Source organism: Dipodomys ordii, unplaced genomic scaffold (assembly GCF_000151885.1).
Source record: "Dipodomys ordii isolate 6190 unplaced genomic scaffold, Dord_2.0 Scaffold1, whole genome shotgun sequence".
In the NCBI taxonomy this organism is placed as follows: Eukaryota; Metazoa; Chordata; class Mammalia; order Rodentia; family Heteromyidae; genus Dipodomys; species Dipodomys ordii.
In genome coordinates, this window is record NW_012267217.1 from 26100004 (window position 1) to 26113635 (window position 13632).

The following is a 13632-nucleotide window of genomic DNA, read 5'->3' on the forward strand; positions in this document are numbered from 1 at the left end:
CGTCCCCCGTGAGCCGCAGCCCCGGGCAGGTCGCCCAAGGGCCCCGCCGGGCACTCGGAAAATGTCACCCCGACCAAGTGACCCGAAGCCGGCTCCGCAAGCCTCGCCCACAGGAGCCAAGCGTCCCACCTGGCCCTTTCTTCGGGCGGCCCTCGAGGCCAGCCTAGGACCCTGCAGCCGTACCTGGGCAGCCGCCCGCAGCGTCGTCTGGGGCCGGTGGTTCCTCAAAGCGGCGGCAGCCAACAAGCGACTGTACAACACGGAGGCCGCCATTTCTGCGTCCGACCCCCGTCCCCTGGGCGCCTCGCGCAGGCGCAGAGCGGCGGCGCTGCTGCTCCCCACGCGCGCTCCGCCCCTTCGCGCGACCCCCCCGTCGGGGGCGGGGCCTCCTGTTAACCCTGCCGCTGCGGGGTGCGGCGGCGGGGTTGGGTCGGGTCACTGCGGAGCCAAACTTTGACCTTTAGAACTTCCACTGAAGCCTGAGCATCCGACCTGTGGCCCCTGGACGACGAGTGAGAGCTCGTCACTCGATTGTGAGCTCAGCCTCTCTGAGCCCTTGAGAACTTACACGTAGAATGGAGTTTAGGAATACTGAATGCCTGCTTTGTACAAAACACCGAGTTAGATTTTGGAGATTCAAGTTTTAAAAGTTAACTTTTAAAATGCACAGTGCTTTCTGACACCCGAAGAGGTCAACCGCGAAGACACTGAAATTCCTGGGGAAGCTTCTTTTAAAATACTGTGCTTCCATCCTGTCCGAGGGAAGTGAAAACATCTGTGTTAATTAGGGTTCTCTAAGAACCCCGACGCTTACACTAAACACGGAAAACATGTGCTAGGGCTTGGACAAATGATTGGGCTCACGTTCTGGCTCTTGGCATCATCGAGCTAGCTTTAAGATGTGTTGGAGCGATTTTAGTGAGCAGGATCTCAACCACAGGATGGGTGGTCCTGCTGACAGGCATTTGCCAGCTCCAGTATGCAAGTCTGACACAGTGTAAGAGAAAAAGAGAGGGAAGGGGAGGGCCAGGGAGGAGTACAGAAGAATATAAGATGAGCACCTGTGGGTTTAGGGAATGGGAAAGGACTCTTTGCAGCTCCGCAGTAGTGAAGGAATTACTTTAGTCCCCTGTCATCACTAGTAGATACCCTGGGAGTTAGAAACAGGGAAGAAGAGAAACAGACATTGGTGGTTCAAGTACCCTCCAGTAATTGGATAAGACCTGAATGATCTTGCTAAAAGAATTGTGAAGGACTTAGTTTCTAAAGGGAGCACATTTTCCACCAAATAGGAAGAGGGTGTATTGTCAAGACATCTCTTTTAACTGATGATAAAAGAGATAGTGCAACCAACCACAACAGTCCAAGACTAAGTATTTTAAGAGACATGCTGGCACTTTAAAGAAAGCATGGCACTGGAGGGCACTTTGTTAAACCAGATACTGAAAGATAAGAAACTCATGTTCTCTCTCATAAGATAAAGCAACAAATGTGAACTTTAAAGTAGAATGGTAATTAATAGATATTGAAAATGATGTGGGAGGTAGAAGAGTGGGAAAAGGGATGCTGGGTTTGTTCAGTGCACATTACACAAACGCATGTATGAAAAATCTCGCACTCAACCCCATTGATGTGTATGATTAATGTGGTAATAATTCTAAGCTGACATTGCTTTACCTAAAAGCTTTTATTTTTCACAACAAAAACTTACAATCCTTATATTCAAAGATCTTAGAAACTAGTATGGCAGGATAGCAGAATGTGATAAGTAGAATAAAGGTTGAATTTTGTTTTTGTATTTGCTTGTTGGTGGAGAGAGCTGTTTGTATGAAAAATGTTTTTTTCTCCAAGTACAACAGAATTCTTGCTTTTGACCTTTATCTGCCTCCCAATAGGATAACACATGATATACAGGAAAAAGAGGAAAGACATTTTCTGAGGATCAGGAGACATTCACTTCTTCCAGTCTTTACACTTTTCATCCTTTGATGTCCAAAGATAATGCCTTTAGCTGATATGTTCTACTGTTAACTTTAGAATTAACAAGTACAACGTGCTTTACAACTTCCATATATCTGTTTCCCTGTAAGTTCTACGCCAAGCTGAGGTCACAGATGTTTATTAAACACTTACTTAGCCAAATGCTTATAAATATTTTCTTTGTAGTCCTGCCAACAGTCCTACATTTTACAGAAGGGAAAATGGAGCCTTGAAAATATAATATGAAAACTTGCCCCATGTCACAGCTTTTATTTGGTTGTTTCTCAATCAGGGTAGGAGAATGAGAAGTTGAGATAAGTAGGATTCATACTTCTTTCTGGTTTTCTTTAACCCTTTACTTTTTTCTACATTTAATTAATAATATTCATCTCCAAAGGAAAGAATGATAGAACACAGTAGTGGAGGGCAGATTTCACATGCTTTGAATTACAAGAGTCTGAACTTTGGCTTCCAAAAGCTAAAGCCCAGAAGGACTCAAGTTTAAATGTCAGAAGTAGAACCTGACATTACCTCACCCCTTGAGGGCATGGGGAGAAGCAAGAATCTTAGCAGTGGTTCCTTGCTAGGGATATCTGTACTCTATACTCCCAGGGATCATTATGTCTAGGACAAAGGGCAAGTCTACCCCTAGAGGGAATGTAGATTTGGGAATCTAGAATAAGGGGCATTTGAGGGACACTCAAGATCTTAAAATCCCTTGAGTGAAGGGTAGAAACCTCTGGCAGGCTGGCACAACCCTGTAGCTGAAGCCAAATAGAGAAACCAGCAGAAAGAAGGAAGGAGAAGGGATCCAGAGCATATGGGAAGGTGGATGTGTCTGCATATTATCAGAGAAAAGAAATGGACAGGACAACACCTGATAAGGGAGGAGAGAGAGGTCTGGTGAGAGGCTGCTTCATTTAGCTTCCCAGTCAGTCATGGTCCTTGAAATACACAATGGAAAGCAGTCCCAGAGGTTTCACACAAAGGAAAATCTCACAAGGTAAAAGTTTAGCAAAACCTTACTAAACAGAACAGGATAAAATAAGGAGTGATAGGAGAACCCCTGGTCTGCAGAGGGTGGGAATTTTAAGGCTCAAAGTGGTGGTTGTCAAAGGGTTGCCAAAAAGGAGACCACCGGGTGGTTCAGGAAGAAAAGGGTTTAGTGGGAGAGCCAAACCAACAGGCTGCACTCTAGAGTAGGGTGCAGCAGCTCAACCTAATGGTAGATTATTTAGGGAAGGGAGAGAAGGAGGTGTGACTGCGTGGGATGAAAGCCTGGGGTCCTTTCGTGGACCCATATTCAGGTGATTGACAGGTTATTTACAGCTGACTACCGATTTCAGGTGGTGATTTCTGGCTAGGCTACAGTGCTGTCCTTCATGAAGAGTGGGGAGACGGGACTATTCTCCCTGGCAGACCTAACAACTATATCTATACTTTTTAAGCTGAGGGACTCTGTCTTGAGTCCCCATTTAGAACTGAACTCCACCCCACCCCCCTCCCTATCTCCCCCCTCCCACCCCCGGTTGCCTCAACCACATGTAAGTCCTTTAGCAGGTGGTTATAATAGCCCAGTCTCTTGAATTCTAGTTAATAACACATAATCCAGTTTTTCAGGATATCTGTGTCCAGAAACCCCAATAAAAGCTTGGTAGCTCCAGCATAGCACCTTCTTTTGGCCTGCCCATCCTCCCAGCTGGAGGATTCACTTTGGCTTTGCTTTCACTTTGCTTTGCCTTAACCTGCTCCTGCTTAAGTCACCTCTGTGTTCATCCTTAATTTCTTTCTCCAAGGAAGACCAAGAACTTTCTGGTATGCTTATATCTGAGGACCTGAATCTGGTGACATATTTCAGTGAACCAAGGAGAATGAAGGAAATCCCTACTCAGGAGCAGGTAACTATTCTTCCCTGATTTCAGTTAGCCTACCCAATCCTTTTCAATATGAGGTGAGTTTTACGTCCTCATTCTGGACTGGAGAAATCTGTACAACAGTAGAGATTTAATCCTCTCTTCTGTCTCTAAATATATCAAATAATTATCAATTTGCCTTTTGTATCCTAAATTGTAACTACAGATTTTTGGACTTTGTGTATTTTCTTTGTTCTGCCTTCTTTTTGGTCCTACTAAAAGTTTGAGGGATTTTTTTTGTTTGTTTGTTTTTTGTTTTTGTGGGTCGGTCCTGGGGCTTGAACTCTGGGCCTGGGTGCTGTCCCTCAGCTCTTCAGCTCAAGGCTAGCACTCTACCACTTGAGCCACAGCACCACTTCCAGACTTTTCTAAAGTTTATGTGGTGCTGAGGAATCAAACCCAGGGCCTTATGCATGCAAGGCAAGCACTCTACCACTGAGCCACCTTCCCAGCCCCTAAAAGTTTTATCATTTAAGGTTGCAGAACTTTAGTTAGTAGATTTCAACATTATGTAACATTTAGATTCCAATAAGGGGAGGGGGGAATGTTTGAAAAGAGCTTTACAAAAAATCTAAGTAGAGCTGGTAATCCAGCTTTGTCCTAGAGTGCTTGCCTAGCATGCATGAAACCCTGAGATCCATTTCTTAGTACCACATAAACAGAAAAAGCCAGAAATAGTTCTGTGGCTAAAGTGGTACAGTGCTATCCTTGAGAAAAAGCAGCTCAGGGACATTGTCCAGGTCCTGAGTTCAAACCCCAAGACTGGCACACACACACACACACACACACACACACACACACACACACATATGTATCAGTAAAGTCTACATAATATCTGTAACTATATGTGGGTAGATGATTGTTATTTGTTTTGTCATGAATATAATTTCAGCTTTTTTTTAAAGCCCAGCATTAATGGATCATGCTTGTAATTTGCCACTCAAGAGGCTAAGATCCAGAGGACCACGATTCTAAGCCAGCCTGAGCAGAAGGACTCCAAAATTACCAGCAAAATGTCAGGCTAGAAGTGTGTGTGAAATGGAAAGTACCAGTCCAGCAAGCCTGCAGCTCTGTATTCAAACTTTCGTACAGGTGGTAAAAAAAAAAGAAAGAAACAAGGTAAAAATAATCCAATAAATAGGAGATAAAGAGGTGTAAAACAAGAAATAAACAAGGATTATTAATATACATATGTGTATATATGTATATATATATATATGATTTGTGTGTAAATAAGGTTTTCTTGTAAAAGTAACCAATTATTCCAAAATGAAAACAAGCAACTAAAAGCAAATCCAGAAGATTTAAAACATGTCCCAAAAGAACTGTTACAGTTTGTACTGAGAAATATGGTAGGACATGAAGAAGCACAATAAAGTTATGAAAACATTTTCTAGATAAAAAGGTTTTTTAAATTATAAAATATATAAGCACCCACAAGTTTATACTTGAGCCAGGCCTGGGGCTCATTCCTATAATCCTACAATGGAGGCTGAGATCTTAGGATCATAGTTCGACCCAGCCTGGGTAGAAACTCCATGGGACTAATCTTCAATTAACCATCAAAAAGCCAGAAGTAGAGCTGTGGCTCAAGTGATAGCGTACCAGCTCTAAGAGAAAAAAAAAAAAAAACTCAAGGACTGCACCCACAACCTGAGTTCAAGTTCAGGACCAGTACAAAAAAAACTATACATGAATGTTAGTAGTCACTGTATAATTTCTAGAAGCATCCCAAATGTCCACCAAGTGGTATGTGAATAAACAAAGTAGAGAATAGAAAAACAGTAACTTCCTTGTTGGTCATGGTGGTGTCTGAAAGATCCAAGAAGCTTTCATGTGCCACCAATGACCCACAATTGGCATTCAAGGTAGATGAGATGAATATAAAGTATTAGATCACGGTCTTAGGCAAATATATCCATGTACTTTATTATCCCAAGCTTCATCTTCCACTACCCAACATTCCTAATAACAGCTTTAATGTAATTTGTATACTATATTATTCACCCATTTAAGAAATAGAATACATTTATCTTTTACTCTATTCATACAGTGGTAATTCATTTAAACGTTTTCATTACCCCACAAAGTAACTGCTACCCCACAAAGTAATTGCTACCCATCCATAGTCACTTCCTACTTCCTTGCTAACTCCACCTGCTAGCCCTATGTTCTATTCTGTCTCCATGAATTTGCCTCTTATAGATTTCATGTAAACTGACTCTTTCACTTAGTGTAATCTTCTCAATGTCTATCCAACATTCTAACACAGCTTAACATATTAGTTTGCTACATTGTTACTTCATGACTAGTAAGTATAAATGTTAATCTTAAAGACTGGTAAATATTATTCTATAATGGGATTATATGTAATGTTATTAAACAAACCATCTCAAATCTTAGTGGTGTAAAACCACAATCACTGTATTATACTGATGATATTGTGAGATCAGGGATGTGAGCAGGCCACAGCAAGAACAGGTATTTTGCTTTCCCATGGTGACGACAGCCCATAGGCTGAAGATTGCTGGCTTGTTTTCAGTATTTCATGTATCTGAAGTAGGCATGTGAGTGACTGGTGAGTGACCACGGTGACTCAGTAGTAATAAAAGGGCCCCTTCTTCACTTCATTCTCTGTTTACACCATCTTGAACTTCTGAATAATATTAAACCTTGAGTTCCACGTTTTTATTGGACTCTGAGCTCTCAGATCATGTAACCAGTCCCTTAGTTCTGTTTGTCTTCTAGACTTTTCTAGACTTTTCTTCTCTGCTTCAGGTGTGCTCAAGTGGGAATAACAGAGATGGGTTCTTCGTCTGTATTGCCTGTATTGGGATGTATGGAAAAGCCAGTGACAGATAGCCAAATATCTCTCTCTCTGTCTTTGAATGACCTTTCCACCTGGATAGCTTGAGCTTCCTGACAATATAGCAGGTACAGGATAATTAGATTCTTCACAGGGTCCTTGTATTTCTGAGAGTAAGTCTTCTAAAAACCAAGGGGGCAACGAGGGGTAAAGCTTCAAGAATTCTGATGACCTAACCTAGCAAATCATATGATGTCATTTCCATCTCACTATATTGGTCAAGAAAGTCACAAGCAGATCCAAAAGAAGGGTAATTAAATTATGTTTCTCAAATATCCATCTAATACATTGACAGAGAAGGCACATTTGATAGAAGTAATACTAGTTTCCAACATTCAAGATAAGTTTACACAGTGAGGTAATAGGCCTGCAAGTCTGATCTTAAGCTCTCCCATAAGAATATGAAAGACTAAAGCCAGACCATAAATTATAGATTTTTTGAAGTGAGTATCCAGTTCCCTTTCTGTCTCAAAGACAGAAAAGAGGAGAGTGTATTGCTACTTTTTGTTCTTTGTGATCTTCCTATATAAAGAAGTTTCATTAGATAACAGCAATGTTGAAGGCAGAGGAGAATTCCCTGCCTCTAGCCCTGCCTTATCAATCTTCCCATTTGAGATGGTTTGCTATTGCCCAGGAGAGTCCCCCATATCAAAACAAACTTGACCACACCATATAGTCAGGGGGCACAGCAGATGGGTGGAAATGGGGAGGTTTCTGTGTAAGGACTCTTCTGATATCTTGAAGTTCCCTGGGTCTCATGCTGAGTCCACATGAATCAAGGACATGGTCTTCCCAAAGTGTTATAACAGAAGCCACAGCATAAATCTGGTATGTTTGAGACATCTTAAGCAAATAAGTTCAAATGTGAGAAAGCTGAGGCCAGCTATTAAGACACACTGAATGTGATCAGATCAAGTTGAACCATAGTGAATATTTAGTTCATTTCACACAGACTGAATCCCAACCAACCAATGACATACAGTGTTAGGAAAAAGATGAGACGGGTGTGGGAGAGGGTGAAGGAGAGGGAGAAATGTTCCTTTGGACATGAGTTGCAATGTGACCAAGTGTATGATTTAGCTACATTAGGCACCATTCAATATTATATAAAACTGCAAGGTGGGTTTTGAGCTACATGGAGCTTTAAGTGTCAAACACAGGAAGTGCCAGAAGGAAAAAAAATGAATTCAAACCAGAGTATTAAAAAAATTATTGTAGATACTGTGCAGAGGGGTTACAGTTAACATGAGTTAGGTAATGAGTACATTTCCTATCAATCATTGTTACCTCCTCCATTGTAAATCCCATGTAGACGAATCATGTGTTTGAGCTATGGTTCTTTGTTTCAACGGTGATTTTTCCCCTTTTTCTGTTTTTTCACTTGGTGCATGGTGTGTAAACATCTGCAATAGTGTCTCAAACATGAAATTAACACATTCTAACACAACTTACTAGTTCTTATTTACTCCAAAATTTCATTTATCTTAAATCAGTGACTTACTTCTGCCCTGGTACCTCACTGGTTCGAGCTCAAGTGTAAGACGAGTTCTCTGGAGCGAAGGTCACTCAATGTGCAAGAGTTCAGATGTTCGGAAGGGCAGGTGTCCTGTAACCAGGTGGTATGGAGGGACCTGGGAACGGACACCTAAGTGTTGAAGTGCAAAATTAAATGGCATTCGTTAAAACAGAACTCGGCACGCAGTCCCCCCCTCTGCGGGAGGCGGAGGCCTAGCGGCCAATTTGGTTTAGAGGTCCTGGGGCGACCCGAGCTAAGATTGGAAGCGTACACCACCGGAAGTGCCCTTCCAGTGGCGGCCCAGCCAGGCCGTCGGCACTATGAGCGTCAGTGTGGAGCCGCTGAGGCGGCGCCCCGGGGTCGGCGTCGGAGTGGTTGTGACCAGCTACAAGCATCCTCGATGCGTCCTGTTGGGCAAGAGGAAAGGCTCCTTTGGAGCCGGCAGTTTCCAGCTTCCTGGGGGACACTTGGAGTTCGGGTGAGCAGGTCGATCCGTCAAAGCGGAATGGAGGGCGGGCCTTGGCGTGCGTGCGTGCGTGCGTGCCTGCGCTGACGCCGTGCGTCGTTTCTCACGGGTTGCTCTGCGAAGCCGAGGGTCTCGCAGTCTCCCGCCGGGAGGGGGCGCTGTGCTGGGGGAAGGAAAGCACGTCGTCCGGGTGAACCTGCCCCGCGTGGGGCTGGGAGGAGCTGGGTGGGCGTTTCTAACCCCAGCAGTCCATCTCGGACCCTCCAAGATTCCGTGGGGTTCCTTGAGATTTACAAGTGTCCCTAAATACTTGTGTTCTGTCTAAATAGGTCTAAAAGTAAAAACGCACCACTATTTTCCTAACATCAGTTCTTTAGTATCATCTGTTACTCTACCTTCTTCCCAATTTTACGCATTCCCTCCCCCCCCCCGAATTAAACCCAGGGCCTCTTTCTTGCTAGACAGGTAGATGCTTTACCACTTGAGCTACACCCCCATCCCTCTTCCTAAATTACCTCTAAAATCTTTTTTTTTTTACTCTTTTGTCCCTGTTGAGAGCAAAAGAAAAGATATATATCGCATTATCTCAACATAACTAATAGTAAACCCCCCCAACAGCCTTTGTCTTGCCATTTGTTAGTTGAAAATATGGAGTGTTCGTCTTGATAATCAGAAGTAAAACCGTCATACTAGTGTCTTTTAATTAGTCTTTTATATAAAGTATGAAATTAATATCTTAGCATATTAATTTTTTTGTGCATCCTGGGGCTTGAACATAGGCGTTGGGCACTGTCCCTCAGCTGTTTTGCTGAAAGACATGCTCTACAGCTCCACTTTTGGCTTTTTGGTGATTAATTGGAGATAAAGAGTCCCATAGGCTTTCCTTCCAAGGCTAGCCTTGAACCTTGATCCTCAGATCTTAACCTCTTGAGTAAGGATTAAAGATGTGAGTCAAAAAAAAAAAAAATAAAGATGTGAGTCATTAGGACCCAACATGTGGAATTAAAAAAAATGATCTTCTGAATTAAAAAACCCAATACATTTATTGTTCTCAGATAAAGGTAAGTCATTAATACTGCATTTTAAAAGTTTTAATAGCCAAATTAAGAGGCTGGTAAAAGGTGGCTTAGTGGTAGAGTGTTTGCTTTGCATGTATGAGGCCCTGAGTTCAATTTCTCAGCACCACATATGCAGAAAAAGCCAGAAGTGGCACTGTGTTTCAAGTGGTACAGCACTAGCCTTGAGCTGAAGAGCTGAGGGACAGTGCCCAGGCCCAGAATTCAGGTCCATGACCAAAAAACCAAACAGACAAACAAACAAAAAAAGAACCAAATTAAAAGCCACCTGTGGTGGTATACACTTGTAATCCCAGCACTTGAGATTACAAATTCAAAGCCAGCCTGAGCTACATAGACAAAAACATCTCAAAAAACCCAATAGGGACAAGTATTGTGGCTCATACCTGTAATCCCACCTACTGGGACACAGAGCTGGGAAGGATTTTAGTTTGCAGCCATCCTCAGCAAAAACTTACACCCATCTCCATGAGGAAACCCAGTGTGGTTGTGTGTATCTGTTATTCCAGCTACATAGGAGGCATGAATAGGAAGATAATGGTTCAGGCTAAGCCAGGCAAAGTGCAAAACCCTATTGGAAATATAAAGCAGAAAGGGCAGGAGTGTGGCTCAAGTGGTAGCGTTCATACCTAGCAAGTGTTAGGGCCCTGAGTTCAAATCCCAGTACTGCCAAAACAATATCAGCAAAAACCTGAATTGCCTGTATAGCCACATATTAAATGTGCTTTATTGGTTGTTGGTGGGTATTAGCCAAACTTAGATCACAAGCTAAGGACTAGAAAGTACATATAATTACTAGAACAATTGCTAGAGATAGCTATCCTAAGAAAGTACTGGACTCTTGACTCAGTATCAGTGATGGTAACCAACACTGACTTTAAAGCAGTTTTACTAAGTGCTTAAGCTAAGTACCTGCTAAGCTGCTCTCTGTCATGTGGTCTTTACCGAACTGAATACTGAAAGCTAACTTTAACAGGAGTCAAACAGAAAATAGCCTTATTTTGTCCTTCCACTTCAAAAAAGAGCTTTTTTTTTTCCACAAGTGGTATTTCTGATAATTTTTCTGTGCTAGTTTAATAAATTGAATTTTGGCCCTTAAGATTTACTTCCAAGCATTCCAGAGTCTAATCCAGTATAAATCTTTAGCCTCACTTCTGGGTTCTAATCTCCCTGTGATTTTCAAAGCAAAGCTGTTGCTTTGCTCTCTCCACCTCCTGCTCCCCTCCGTCTGAGGGGAGGGGAGGAAGGAGAGGGCAGGCCGTTGATCCCATGGAGGCTGCTGCAGTTCACCCATTGCCCTTCTGTGTGCCAGGTCCACTGTCCATGTGCTCTCCCATCAGGATTCTCTGCTTGGTTGCTTGGACATCCCACAAGGATTGCTATACCACACAGTCCCTGGCTAAGTAGCACTGACTTTGTGGTACTGGTCCTGTTCCCCTAGCTCTTGCTTCTAGCATACTACCCCTGTGGAATTCCCAGCAATCTTATGGTCTGTAGAAAGTCCACAAGGAACACACTAGAAATGGTGCTTTTTCACTGCATCCCCTCTTCCTTGCTCAGCCCTCCTGGTCTTCCTCTGAATTCATATACATCCTAAAGTGACAAGAGACACTGCAGATCTTCCCAAGACTTCTTCCCTGCACCCTGCTTTGAAGTACTGGGTAGGCCTGTGAATTTCTGCAGTTCCCTGGCCATATCTTCTGGCCTCTGTGCCCATTGTCTTGGACTGCCTCTCCTAGGGCTTGGGGAACAGAATGGACTGTTCATCAGGAGGAAGGGAACCATTCCTATGAGGTAGCAAATGCATATCTTAGATCTTGTCCTTGTGTTGGCCTGGGCAGGATGGGGGTCAAGGACTAGTCTGGCCTTCCTGGCAAATCCATAAGCTCAGATGACATCTTGTTTCATCTCCCTTATACCACTGAGGATCTAGAAGTGCTTACTGCCAATTGTCCTCACTTTTAAGGCATAAGTTGGAATGCTGAGACTACTGGAAAAGTCAGTGCACTTTAGCACAACTACTCAGTGTAAATGCTCACACTTCTCTTTTTCCTTTAGACAAGTAAAAGCCTTTGAGCCCCATATAAGTCTAGTTGACCCCAAAGCCCATGCTCTTAAACCAATACACTGAATGCCTTCTAGTGGCTCGGGTTTGCATCTGGCTTGAGAATTCGTGCTGAATGGGCTAAATGTTAATTTCTTGTTCTCTATGAAGTCCTTTTGCTCCTCAGCTCGGTAGATGTAGAACATACAGAAAGTCAACTCTTAGGCAACCTGGTGGTCTCCCACTCCAGGGAGGTCACCATATTCATGTTGAACTCAGGATCCTCAATTGGCAGAGCACACTGCAGCCCAGAACTCCCGGACTCAAGCAAGCCTCCCAAGTAGCTGGGATTACAGGCATACACCCCACCCAGCAAAGACTTTGATCATGTCTAAGCGCAAGCCAATTACTGTTCTTTTTTTTAATTTAATTTTGTTTTATTTGTGAACATACTGTACAGAGGGGTTACAATTGCATGGGCAGGATAATGCGTACATTTCTTACCAAGCATTGCAGCCTCCTCCTTTGTTTACCCTTCACATCCAATTACTGTTCTTTTTGCCTTTCACTAGTAGTTTCTAATCAAGAAAAAAAAAGACTAAACTGTATAAATAGAATTGAATAAAATGCAATGGAAAATTTCTGTTTTCTAGGGAGACTTGGGAAGAATGTGCTCGAAGGGAAACCTGGGAAGAAGCTGCTCTTCACCTGGAAAATGTCCGCTTTGCTTCAGTGGTCAATTCATTTGTGGAGAAAGAGAATTACCATTATGTCACTATACTGATGAAAGGAGAAGTCAATAGGACCCAAGACCCAGAACCCAAGAATGTAGAACCTGAAAAAAATGAAAGTAAGACAACTGTATATAATGGTGCACTTTGCCTTGCCTGCCTGCAGCAGATCACTTTGAAATTCAGTCATTTTCCTAAATACAGGTTAGCATACCAAAGTACTTTCTCCATGCTCTGTGTCAGCTGAGTGCACTGACAGTCTGTCTCTTCTCCAGGTTGGGAGTGGGTTCCGTGGGAAGAATTCCCTCCTCCAGACCAGCTTTTCTGGGCACTCCGCTGTTTGAAGGAACAAGGCTACAATCCATTTACAGAAGAGCTGAATCATCTGGAAGGATACAAAGGAAACCATCTCCAGCTGACCAAAAAGATTCTTTGAATCTTTTTGAATTTTTTGACTCTTCTTGGATCTCAAAATGTGATCTGAGATTCCCAGGAGACTTTCAGGGTATCAAGGCCTGAAGCTGTTTTTCAGGCATGTAACTTTTTTTTTTTCATTCTCTGATGAATGTACAGAGATTTCCAGAGCTTGTCTGCCTGCATAGTATTGTAACAGAGCAAATGCAAAAGCAGATATGAGAATCAGCTGTCAGAACTAGTCAGACACAAAACTGTACAACCATAATACCCCCCTCACTGATGAACTTTTTTGTTTTAGAAAAAGTTAGTTTTCAGAAAAATTAGGTTCACGTACTGGTTTTGGTTAATAAAAATTTCAGGTTTTTTCACGGAGATATATCTTGGGCTTTGTGTTTTTGTTTTGTTTTCTTGGCAGTACTGGAGAGTAAACTCACGGCCTCATGTTTGCTCAGCCAGGGACTCTACCACTTGAACCAGGCATCAGTCCACAAATAAGATCACATTTTGAAGCACTCTCCCTCTCTTCCTCCCTCCCTCTCTTGCTCTCCTATATCCTCCCCCTTTTCCCTTTCTTTCTCTCTCTGCAAGTAATTAGATTTGTGTACATAGAAGTTAGTGCTAAA

The 13632-nt window shown here is 42.9% G+C and overlaps 2 protein-coding genes across 2 annotated transcripts in view; one reads left to right on the forward strand and one right to left on the reverse strand.

Annotated features, from left to right (window-relative positions):
- Positions 1-320, reverse strand: part of Sucla2 (succinate-CoA ligase, ADP-forming, beta subunit) — a 31877-nt gene extending 31557 nt beyond the window's left edge. The window contains exon 1 of the mRNA XM_013010550.1: positions 184-320. Within this exon, the coding sequence (XP_012866004.1) occupies positions 184-273 (90 nt within the window). The 5' untranslated portion in view covers positions 274-320. The remainder of the gene's footprint in view (positions 1-183) is intronic.
- An 8260-nt stretch (positions 321-8580) lies between these two features.
- Nudt15 (nudix (nucleoside diphosphate linked moiety X)-type motif 15) lies at positions 8581-13381 on the forward strand. The gene is made up of 3 exons (XM_013029763.1): positions 8581-8753; positions 12515-12711; positions 12868-13381. Exons 1-3 carry the CDS (start codon positions 8596-8598, stop codon positions 13026-13028), a joined length of 516 nt encoding a protein of 171 aa, XP_012885217.1. The 5' UTR covers positions 8581-8595; the 3' UTR covers positions 13029-13381.
- The last annotated feature ends 251 nt before the right edge of the window (positions 13382-13632 follow it).

Excerpts from the sequence above, each read along its gene's own strand:
- Nudt15 (XM_013029763.1), top strand. The coding sequence starts at position 8,596 with ATGAGCGTCAGTGTGGAGCCGCTGAGGCGGCGCCCCGGGGTCGGCGTC. Across the intron at positions 8,754-12,514 it reads GGGGGACACTTGGAGTTCGG|GGAGACTTGGGAAGAATGTG; the intron begins GTGAGCAGGTCG and ends TCTGTTTTCTAG. Across the intron at positions 12,712-12,867 it reads AGAACCTGAAAAAAATGAAA|GTTGGGAGTGGGTTCCGTGG; the intron begins GTAAGACAACTG and ends TCTCTTCTCCAG.